Here is a 12,650-nt window from a genome sequence, read left to right on the forward strand (position 1 = left end):
TGCTCAGTGGTCCTTCAGTTAACGAAACTGCAAGAAAGCTACTCTCAGCGCTGTGCACTCACACACACTACCAAGGGGTCTGCCACTCGTCGACATAAATTAAAAGCATTCATGGGTGCCCAAATAAATAGATAATTAATAATAATAATAAATGCATTGCGTGAGAGAGTGTGACAGAGTGCATAATGATTGTGTGTGTGGGTGCAGGTGTCTTTAGATTGTGTGTGTCCATGATTGTGCGTGTGTGTGTGTGTGTGTGACCGCTAGAGGATCACACACTTGCCCTTCTCCACCCAGGGATTGGCTCTCATCAGCTCAGGGTTCAGGAACGGATCTTCACACACGCACCCCTCGATCCACTTGACCAGCCTGCAACACACACACACACACACACACACACACACACACACACACACACACACACACACACACACACACACACACACACACACACACACACAGTTAACCCAGTACACAGTGGAAAAAGTACCCCCATGTATTTCTTAAAGGTATCAATACTGCAATGTAGAAATACTCTGTTACAACTAAAAGTCTGCATCTAAATGTACACGTTTCGACCTTTTTGGTCCCAACAAGGTCGAAACGTGTACGTTGCTCCTGTCCAGTGAGGTAAATAAAATCATATGAAAAAGGAGATTAGATGAGTGCTGGCGACTTCTTCTTTAACTCATGTTATTTGGCGCCGTGCACCAAAAATACTTCATCTAATTTTGCGGGCTTTCTGCTCTGTTGCAGATATCTTTCTCTTGAGTGAAAGTGCAAAAGTGTCTGTATCAAAATGCACCGAAAATAACAAGTAGGTCGGGAGTGGCTTATTGTCGGTATCAGCCGGTAACACGCGGGAGTCTGTCCCCGTTACAATGCGCTAGACCCCTGGGAGATGGACTGCTGAGGTGGAGCGCCACACCTACCATCAGCTCCCAGTACTTGCCGCACGACTTGCCAAGCCGTGCTACTCATACGCTGAGTTGGCGGTGCCCGGAATCGAACCCATGACCTTGCGGTACAAAGGCGAGAGCTCTACCGACTGAGCTAAAAGTACTCATTATGCAGAATGTCCCCTTTCGAGTTTGCAAATGTATCAACATCTTTTGAAAATAGCATATCTACAAGCTCACTTTTCTAAAGCAGGCTTCAGAGTACTTAAATAACTGTACACAGTTACTTTACACCACTGGTATGCAGTGGTGTGTTCTAGAGATTTTTTGAGAGCATACTATAATCTATGATCTGCGGCTATTCGTGTGACCAGGGCAGACCCCAGTGCATAATGCCTATCAAATACGCTACTTTGAAAGGTTCACGAGGGCAGACGCTATTCATATTTTTATTTCCGACAGCAGACGCTGTATACGTGCGTTACAGGTAGAACACAGCTCTGCTGGTATATGTATACTCACTCTGTGACTGTGATGGACGACTTCTCTCTGTTGATGGCCAACTGGTATTGAAGACTCTCCACCTCTCTCTTCATCTGAGGTACATCCAGCTCATCCATGGTGCTGCTGTAAACACATGGTTAGAATTGCATGGGTTTCCCTTGCGTCAGCGTGCATCAACTGAGCAGTGAGCAGCTCACAAGCAGCGGTTCATAGCATAGGTTTATAACAGTCGCTATAAACGCAGTGTTTTAATAGCCTACTACATCAAGGGTCTTCAACAGGGGGTCCAAGACCCCTAGGGGGTCCTCAGAGTTACTACAGGGGGTCCTAAATTTTAGCGTGATTTTTTCTCAATTTTTATAATTAACCACTTGAACCCTATTGTCCATTAGGCCTATTCTGAGAACTTTAGCCAAAAATAGTAGATCTACAAGCGAGGCGTTGTGAGCTTGTAGATCAGCTATTTTTTTAGGTTTGGTGTAGAGGGGAAAAAAGAGCACACTAAGTACCGAGTGAAAGGCCAAGTTTATTATGACTGTTCAAGTGGTTAAATATCTGAAAACACAATTTGACATGAATCCAAAATACACTGATGATTGTGCTGTCAATAGATTAAACTAGTTTATGTAATCCATGAAAAGGTTATGGGGTCCCTGCTTCATCTCTCTCTCAACTAAGGGGTCCTTGGCCTGAAAACGTTGAAGACCCCTGGCCTACATCATTAGGATACTAAATAAATGTACAGCCATGAGTGTTCCTAATAGCTGCTGGGAACAAGAAACTGCAATGCAAGATCACCCAAAGTCAGAATGTGCAGATCGATTCAGAAACCTTTTAGGGCTAGCATCACTTCCTCTCCCGTCCATCATCTATCTATTTAATGGATCTAAGTAGGTCGGGGATCTAGAGCCTGTCTCAGGTGACTGCATCAGTCAACATCTGCTCCAGCGCATCCGGTTATTCCAAGCAAAACTATAAGCAAAGGACTTCACACACACACACCAAGTTCACTTGCAATTGTATAGGTATTTTACCAACACTACGGCAATAGACGCCTGCTTCCCCATATAACATGCATTCAATTCATACAGGGCTATATAGGGGCATGTCGTTGTCTTATAATGTCTGCACAAAACAGACCACAAAACGGCAGGCCTACCTTCTAGTTCTAAATCCAGAATTCCAGATGTGCTTGAAGATTCCGCTTCAATAAACAAAGGCGCATTTGCAACAAATGAAATATGAAATAAATCGCAAAAATGTATCGCCTAAATGTAAAAAAATAAATGCATTTCGGTCGGCGGCGGCATCAGATTGTGTAGGCTACATCGAACGAGAGCGCACATAGTGCGCTGTGTAGACTACTGTATTATAAATTAACCACTTCAACCCTTTTTGGCAGTTTGAAAAATAGCAGATCTACAAGCTCACAATGCTTCGCCGCATTCTGAGCTTGTAGATCTGCTATTTTCAAAAGATGTAATAACGATGATGATCATTAGCCGATCCGAAACCGCCTTGCCTTTTGATCCCCATAATAAACGTTCATCATCAGCTAACGGGCATCTTAGCTGCTAGAAATAGAGGATAGGATGAGCTCTCTCACCGTCAGTCAGGGCCTACTACAGTCAGTCAGCGAGAGAACCGTGGTCGGTCGGTGCTCTTCTTCTTGTGCCGGACGAGGTGGAAGTGGAAACAGCCCGTCACGATGTGGTGGTGTGAGATTTTTTTCTCCTCCCCGGCAGAGAAGTCCGACCTCAAGCGGCGGTGCAGGAGGTCCTTGTGTGCGGTGCGGCTGCTGCCTGGGATGTGGCGCAGGGCTGAGGGCACCTCCCCTGCGCTCCGCTCTGCTTAGCGACGACTGGGAAGGCACTGGTTCCCAAACGCTGGGTCGGGACCCCATTGGTGGGTCGAGGACCATTTTTTCTTTTTTTATGGGTCACGACTCAAAAAAATCTAATTTTCTTTAAATAAATAGCCTACACGTTTTTTTTTTTTTATAATTATTTTTAAAATAGTTTTATTCGTTTTAAAGCAAAAATTCCATCGATTAAAACAACAAAGTTGGGGTTCCAGCCCAGGCCTGAAAAGTTTAGGAACCACTGCTGCTGTAGACTAGTATGGAGATGCGCACTTGCGCAGGGCTCCCTCTGGTTTGTTAGGCAAACGAGCTGTATGGAAATCCTTCCCCGAGTGCCTCCAGCCCAGGACGAGGCAGGAAGCTTGCAAATGAGGCCATGTCCCTCAAGCAAAACTATTAAAATGTATGCAGGCATTCGCTTGTATTGTATTTAAATAGAAACCGAACTCCCCTTAGTAGCCTCATTTTAGTTTTTTGGCAAACAGACATCTACATTTTTAGTTGGGATGTGTGTAAAAACTAGACCAGGTCAACCTGGTTGTGCCAGACCCCGGTTCTGCCAACCCCCTGTCTGTCATCATTTATGACATCATGCCTTTTGTAGGCATGTCATCATCATGTCATCATCATATATACCCTTTATATAGAAAACCCGGACAGACATTTGCTTAAGTAGGCCTACCCATTTCATGGGTCTGGCAAACATTGTGAAATATGCTCATTATATAATTTGGCCTTAAAGTAACTTAACGTTTTAACCTGACCACAACAGGATTGAGAGCTTCAGTGTTTAGTCCTAAAAACATAGTCTGGGTCATTGATGTAGACAACACAGCAATGATGTAGTGGTGTAGGCCAGTGCTTAATTTGTCAATGAAAAGGTGGGGGATCCTGGGTTTTGTGTGCACACGCGCACATGCACGCACATGCATGCGTGCACGTGCACGCACACCTGCACGCACATGCACGCGTGCACGCACACCCGGTGCACATTTTCCGAATACACCAAGTATAACATTATTGCGGAATCAACAGTAATATCTATAATAGGCCTATAAGTTATATTACTTTTTTTTAACCGGCAAAAGAAAATAGATGTGATCTGTTAAGCCAGCTCCTTTTAAAACAGAATCCAATTTATTGGAAAAATAAGTCTCCAATCAGTCATACAAACTTTATTTGACAGCTGTGATCAGTGCATTTACCAGACATTTAAACTGTCAGTAATTTACCCCATGGTCTGTATGGTCTGCTCTTTCCCCTACACCCTACCCCTCAGAATAAAGGGATAGGGGTTTAAGTCAGTAGTGAAGTTAATAAATCACACAGGGATAGACCCCTGTAGTGTAGATAGACCCCCTGTAGTAACTCTGAGGACTCTGAGCAACCCCCTGTTGAAGACCCCTGCCTTTATCCTGGCTTAAATAATAAACATTTTCTTTTCTGGATTGTGGCTAAAAAGTGTATTTTAGACGTGAGGTGGGGGGCTCTAGCTGGGTGTTCCCACAAAGTATATTGGGCTTTCAGCTCCCTAAAACAGTCTGTTTCGTTGAGTACACGTCAAAGTGTAGTTTTATTTATTAACAGGGGAGAGGCTGAGCAGTGAGCAGTGAGCACATAACGTTATAGCCTGATACTTCAGTCCGCACATCACCACTGGCGCTCGCAGTCAAATAACGTTAACGACCAGAGCTCCAGTTTGTTTGGCTAACGTGAAGGCTAGGCTACGCTAACTGGCTTGAGAATTGAATGTGCTGCGGGTGATAGGCAAATGCTTTATCATAACGTGCACAAAACCGTGCTTTTATTGTCCACGCTCCGCTCCAGATTTAAAGCAATCGATTGCTTTTTAAATGTAAACGTCGCATGATCCACACATGTAAGCGTGCCAGGGTAACAGGTCTGTCCCCCTCTCGGCTCCCGGCCGTTAGACAGCCTTCAGCACAGCACAGCGCACTGAGCGCAGCGCAGCTGAATCTGATCCAGTCAACGGCCGTGTCATAACTGTGCGCAAGTTGCTGCGCTGACAGACGTACAAGCCATATTGGCTATTGCATCTCTGGTTGATATGGGTGGATAGCTTGTAGATCTGTTCTTTTTGTGCAGGGAAGGTCCCGGATCCTTGATTCCAAATCGAATAGGTGGCGGATCCAATCAAATAGGTCCCGGTCTGTAAAAGCGAGGTAGCGGAACAAGATCCGGCTTGTTCCGGCACAAATTAAGCACTGGTGTAGGCCTACTAAAAACAAGGTCAAGTAGCCCTCATGGCAGATTTTTGATACAAGGCTCCATCTAGTCATAACATAATAACCCATACTCTGGACCAAATACAATGCATTCTGTGGTCTCAAAACAGCACTTCACTAATATTGAAACATCAGAATAAAGTACTTTAGTTTTGTCAATGGCCACCATTTCTGACTGTAGGCAATATATCACTCAGGAAATTGTTTTTTAAATAAAATCAAACAGCAGCAGAGCAAAAGTGCAGTGAAATAGTATTGAGATTTGAGAATGAACCACATTTTAACATTGGGAAAGGCCCTTTGACAAAAGTATTAAAGTAAGCAATAACATAGTTAACAGAAACAAATATAATGGCATATTTTAAATGCAAAAATGATAAGCCTTCAAGATTCAAAATGTCTTTATTTGTACAGGTACAAGCAGCGAAATGTTGTGACTCTCCTGCAGCTTGTTACATCTCTCATGGCATGTCTCATTACAGTATATACTTCCATACTGTTCGTCTGTATTTTGATGTAATCCTACCCTCATGAAAATATTACTTTTATTCTTTACAGTATCTCACTGTATACAGAACATTTGTCAAGGTTCATTGTGTATTAAGCCAACCATATTTCAGGTCTCAAAGTTCTTCAATATTGGATACCTGAAAAAGAAAAAACAGATTAGAACAAATTCGAAATTATGGTATGACGGTTGTCATGAGGTCTCAGCTCATACTTCAATCAGAATATGCTCTCATATGCTTACCGACACCTTGCAAGTCTTGAACTGGAGTTTCAGTAGCAGCTCATCTTTATAATTTAAAACAAGATTGAAGGTTCTGACTGAAGAGTTGCCCAGCAGTGCAGTCTGCCAAGCCACAGAACCTAATTTCTCCAGAGTCCAATTCTCTGAGAAGATAGGATGACGTCTCAACTGTGAGACAGAACATACAGTAAGAGGTCAAACAAATCATGACATTCGTGACATTTAAGACAACTTTCCTCAAACATTACATAAGCCTCAGATCAGCATTAGAATCAGGAGCTTCAGTGCAGCTCTCATACGAGGTGTCAGAAAATGGTTTATTTGTCATCACTGGCTTTTCAAGGTCATGAGGAAACTTGAGAGCAACCTATAAACCCACAAAACCGCAGTTCACCACAGTGTGTCAGTTCAGCCCATGATATCAATTATTTGACTTCCTGTTGTTCCTGTCTGGTGATGGCTTATAAAGATAAAACTCACTAGTGCTTCCTGCGAACATCTCACTTCCGGTCCACAGTAGCTTTGGCACATATGGAATGTTGTGGCAGGAGTCTAGGACTGTCTCTTCTGAGCTAGCTACCAGGCCCATTAAGGCATCCTGCAAATACAGGGAGATGGACACCTCACACCTGCAAATTGTAAGGGGAAAAGAAAAGTTGAGAAAATAAAAATCTAATGGAGGTAAACTTCAAGATTCCAAATTCCTCAAACGTTACATGATACAGAAGCCTCAGATAAAGCATTAGAATCAGTAACTGCAGTGCAGCTCTCATACGAGGTGTCAGAAAATATATATCTTTGTCATCACTGGCTTTCAAAGGACATGAGGAAAGAGGCATGCTATGGCACCATAAAGCATAACCCATAACTGACAGCATTCCCACATTGTGGGTTCATCCAACAACAGTCTATGAAAACAAAACACATCGACTCACTGCTGGCTTTAGAGCGGCGATAGGCTCCATCTTCCAAGCTATAGTTGTCGTCAGGCCTTCTGTCCTTCATTTTCTTCCTGGTACAGATTGACCGACCAAATGAGGGCCAAATGGAAGTGAACATCAGGTAAATGCTTAAAAAAAAATCTAAATGGAGGTACAGGCTTACTTCAGGAAATTCCTCAAACATTACATTATACAGAAGCCTCAGATAAAGCATTAGAATCAGTAACTGCAGTGCAGCTCTCATACGAGGTGTCAGAAAAAATATTTTTTTGTCATCATTGGCTTTTAAAGGACATGAGGAAGGAGGCATGCTATGGCACCATAAAGCATAACTGACAGCATTTCCACATTGTGGGTTCATCCAACAACAGTCTATGAAAACACATCGACTCACTGCTGGCTTTAGAGCGGCGATAGGCTCCATCTTCCAAGCTATAGTTGTCGTCAGGCATTCTGTCCTTCATTTTCTTCCTGGTACAGATTGACCGACCAAATGAGGGTAAAATGGAAGTAAACATCAGGTAAATGCTTAAAAAAAAATCTAAATGGAGGTACAGGCTTACTTCAGGAAATTCCTCAAACATTACATGATATAGAAGCCTCAGATAAAGCAATGGAATCAGTAACTGCAGTGCAGCTCTCATACGAGGTGTCAGAAAATATATATTTTTTGTCATCACTGGCTTATAAAGGACATGAGGAAGAAGGCATGCTATGGCACCATAAACTGACAGCATTTCCACATTTGTGGGTTCAGTCTATGAAAACACATTGACTCACAGCGATTTGTCATCCAAGCTAGTTGTCATCAGGCCTTATGTTTTCACTCATGACTGAGGGAAACCACAGATTGCCTTCATGTCAAAGTATCAAGACCGTCCTTCATTTTTCTTCCTGGTACAGATTGACCTACTGTACCAAATGAGGGCAAAATGGAAGTATACATCAGGTTGAGACCTGTCAATTGCAGAGGGGGGGGGGGGGGGGGGGGGAGACTTCAATCAGTTACTGCAGTGCAGCTCTCATACAAGGTGTCAGAAAATAAAAATGTTTTTGTCATCACTGGCTTTTGATGAGGAAGAAGGCATGATATGGCTCATGGCACCATTTAGCAAAACCCATAACTGACAGCATTTCCACATTGTGGGTTCATCCAACAGTCTATGAAAACACATTGACTCACAGCTGGCTTTTGAGCAGCGATAGGCTCCATCTTCCAAGCTAGTTGTCGTCAGGCCTTAAGTTTTCACTCACGACTGAGGGAAACCACAGCTTGAATTCATGTCAAAGTATCGGCTCTTCATTTTCTTCCTGGTACAGATTGACCTACCAAATGAGGGAAAAATGGAAATAAACATCAGTTAAATGCTTTAATAACAAAATCAAAATAGAGTTAGAGGCCTACTTCAGGAAATTCCTCAAACATTACATGATACAGAAGCCTCAGATAAAGCATTAGAATCAGTAACTGCAATGCAGCTCTCATACGAGGTGTCAGAAAATAAAAATGTTTGTCATCACTGGCTTTCAAAATTACATGAGGAAGAAGGCATGCTATGGCACCATTTAGCAACTGACAGCATTTCAAATTGTGAGTTCATCGGACTGTGTCCATCAGAACCAGTGCCAGTGTGGGTTCAACTTTCTTGGAACCTTGGTTCGTTCTTGCGAACCGGCTTGCGTTTCCACCAGATTAAACCATGATTGAACCAGAGGAACCAAGGATTTTGTGGTTCCCGTTCAGAACAAACTTTTACGGTTCGGAACCAACTCTGGTTCTCGGTGGAAAAGCACACCTCTGGTTCATCCCATAGGCAGGAGAAAGAACCAGAACCGGTTCTTTGCCAGTGGAAAAGGCCCCACAGACTCACAGCTGGCTTTTGAGCGGCGATAGGCTTCCATCTCCCAAGCTAGTTAAGCTTGCCTTCATGTCAAAGTATTGGTCCTTCATTTTCTTCCTGGTACAGATTGACCTACCAAATGAGGGCAAAATCTGAGTAAACATCAGTAGGACTCTCACAAGCAGAATGAATTTTAAAACCTTTGAGGAATCCTCTAAACCAGTGGTTCTCAAACGTTTTTAATTTCAAGAACCCCTAGCTCTGGTCCATCGCTTTCACCTCCCGCATTGCTCCCGGTGAAGCTCTGACAGACCCGTCGGGAAACGCATGGACTCGAGATTGTCGGCCCCACCGAGCGCTCAATACTAGTGAAAATAAACAAAACCGTTTCACTACTCACCAAACCAAAGGTAGTTTTACGTTGTTGAAAGTCTATTCTCCGCGGTGGTAAACCTCTCAGCACCCCACCTACTCTGTAAAATACATTATTTTTGTCATGAAATAAAACGCACACACCTCAGGCCACCTAGCGGCCACCGCAGATACAATGGTTCACAACCCGGAAATAAGCGGCGGTCGAGTTGGATGCACTTTATTTCATGCCATAAATAGTGTATTTTACAGAGTAGGTGGGGTGCTGAGGGGTTCACCACCGCGGAGAATAGACTTTCAACAGCGAAAAACGACCTTTGGTTTGGTGAGTAGTGAAACGGTTTTGTTTATTTTCACTAGTATTGAGCGCTCGGCGGGGCCGACAATCTCGAGTCCATGCGTTTCCCGACGGATCTGTCAGAGCTTCACCGGGAGCAATGCGGGAGGTGAAAGCGATGGACCAGAGCTAAAGAACCCCCAGCTTAGTAGCCTATGCAATATACATTAGGCCATGGTCACTAAACCAAAATAACTCAAGATAAGGCACCTTTCCACTGCAGGGCCAAGCCAGAACCAGAAAGGCGCCTTTAGACTAATAATCAAGGGTCATTTGGCTAGCAACTATTAATCATTTAGCTGGGAGACAATTTAAAAGGACCCCAGGGGGTCCCCGACTTTTCTTAATTCATTGAATACAACAGGACCACAATGGAAACAAGCCCCTAGGGATTTGTGTGTTAGGCCAGTTTAAACAATCATTTATAAACCTTACCACTGTACAAATTGCAAACCAAGCATTCTCATTAAATTAGTCAATGGCTAGCAACTATTGATCATTTAGCTGGGAGCCAATTTAAGGACAGCTGAGGGTTCCCGGACCCCACTTAGAGAACCACTGCTCAAGTCCACACATGCAAACAACAATGAGATGACTGTAGTAGTGAAAGCCTTTGATTTTTGGCTTTCAAATTATGTGCAAATTAGTCATTCAATGTTTTTCCTTTTTTAGATTGCAAAACATGCAAAAAATGTTGTTCACTGTACAACTCCACCAGTGGCAGTGCATAATTGGATGTTGGGCACTACTTCAAAAGGATGTCTAACCTTTTAAAGTGAAGTCTGCGAATGTAAGTCTTAAATGGCCAATAACTAATAACTCGTGCACTAGCAGTAGCATAAGCACGTCCTCGACATATAGGCATACTCAGTCAAGTTATGATAAAGATGATGAGATCAGGCTATGCTACAATCAATGTTCTCACAGCCTGCTAAACCTCTAGAAACAGAAGTGTTAAATAAACGGTTTTCTTTAGTTTATTCTTGGCCCACCGACCACGTGTTGCTGCTGAAACCGTTCACCACTGCATGAGGCCAGGGTGCAAACGTGCAACAGTGCAACACAAAAGGTGACAAAACTCACCTCTGTCGCTACTTTGTACTAGTCTGTTTAGCATTACAATCCTTTGTAATCAAACCAGAACAAATAAGTTTGTCTCCAAAATGCAAAATGACGTCCGGTCTTTGAGAAAGAAAAGGGAGAGAGAGAGAGCCTTGTCATGAGCACGTTAATAAATAGTTATTTGACTTTTTCTATGGTGACGTCATCGGCAAGTAGCCAATAGCTTTCATTTGTAGTTCTGAGTAAGACAGAAAGAAGGACGGACCAGACCATGACCAGACGAGCAGTTTCAAATTCAAGAAGGGACCATAACACTGCTTGGCCCATAAATAAAGTACTGTTTCAAAGATGAACCAGCAACAAAAAGTTATTTTCAGTTGCAGACAGTAGAAATTAAATACTATTGACAAGTAAATAACCATACAAATACGTATCATGACGATTGACATCCCCCTCCCTCCAAAAAGTAAAACAAAGCAACATTTTCCAACAGACAAGATTTTTGCCCTCAAATGTGTTGCCAGGGAGGGAGTGGTTTCTGGTCCCCAGGAAAAGGGAAATTGCTTTATTGATTCGCCCAGCTGAGTTCATGTGGGGAGCCGGTAGGAGTTAAATGCTCAGGGAAACTTAAGTGACATGTTGTGGGTGAGCCGCTGTTCACCTTTTCCAACAGCCAAGATTTTTGCCTGTTGTTAAATGTCCTCAAATTTGTTGCCAATTTGACTTTAGTGTCCAGGCTGTTCCACTGAGAAGCACCTAGAGCAGGGCTGTATAAACCATTGGGCCGGTGGGGCCGTTGCCAGGGGCATTTGGCTGAGCTCTCAGGGGCCCTTGGGGGAACTGGACTGCGTGGTCATTGACAATTTACTCAAATTAAATGTATACGTTAATTAAATATAAAATGTGTGGGCCCCTTCTCTGTTGTCTACAGGTGGTTTCTTGACCCACAGATGATCATGGCTTAAAATCAGAGCTGGGTAGTGCGCGTCGGGAGGGAGGGGTGTTATGTTGGAGGGTGGGGGGGCCCTAAAAAATTATCGGCCAGGGGCCCTCGCGGGGTTAATCCGTCCCTGACCTTACATTCCTACAAGTATCCCCTTCCAATGTTACTTTCAAATAAATAAATACAAATGTAATTTGAAATGTACGTATCTCTTTGTCCTTGGTTAACTTCCTCTCAACATGGACCTGCTGTATCTGAAATAAAGCATAAACAACAGGGCACAAATGGGGGTCCATGGCCTGGGGGACCTTGAATTTAAAAAGGTTCAGAATCACTGCTCTACTCACGATCCCCTATTCTGTGACTTTTATTACTATAAATTCTGCACTGCGGTGGATGAATGAATCATTATATCCCAGTCAGTGAATAACCACAATGATTCAACTTTCCAACTCAGTCTTTTAGAGTCCCAAGCAGTCCGTTTTTACAGCAACACTGTTAAATCTCAAGACGGACACACCCCTGAGGTCGTTGTACTAAAGTATAATTTTTCTACATACTGTAGGTGTATAAGTTACATTTGATTGAATATCAAAGACGGAACACAAAATATTTATAAATCACTTTGCTTTATTTAAATCAGCAGTCAGCAGTTATGCTATGAAAAACAAAAACATAAAAAGGACAACCAAAAATAAGATCCAGCTATAATAACTGTACTTGGCACTGGATGACCATCTTGTCAAGAGGAAATTATACAGATATATATATATTGCATGTCGAGTCTCTCCAAAATACATGAGCCAAAAACGGAAACCGCAAATACCAGCTTTTACATGGTCTCCATGTTTACTGACACCAAATTATCAATATTACAATTATTTCAGTAACCC

The 12,650-nt window shown here is 43.0% G+C and overlaps 1 protein-coding gene across 1 annotated transcript; it reads right to left on the minus strand.

Annotated features, from left to right (window-relative positions):
* Positions 1-58: 58 nt before the first annotated feature.
* LOC308281302 (guanine nucleotide-binding protein G(I)/G(S)/G(O) subunit gamma-13-like) lies at positions 59-3,208 on the minus strand. The gene is made up of 3 exons (XM_080721448.1): positions 3,010-3,208; positions 1,422-1,526; positions 59-369 (listed from the first exon to the last, which is right to left on the minus strand). Exons 2-3 carry the CDS (start codon positions 1,517-1,519, stop codon positions 264-266), a joined length of 204 nt encoding a protein of 67 aa, XP_080577574.1. The 5' UTR covers positions 1,520-1,526; positions 3,010-3,208; the 3' UTR covers positions 59-263.
* Between the last annotated feature and the right edge of the window lie 9,442 nt (positions 3,209-12,650).

This window comes from Nannobrachium achirus (genome assembly GCF_963921795.1).
Source record: "Nannobrachium achirus genome assembly, chromosome: 3".
NCBI lineage: Eukaryota > Metazoa > Chordata > Actinopteri > Myctophiformes > Myctophidae > Nannobrachium > Nannobrachium achirus.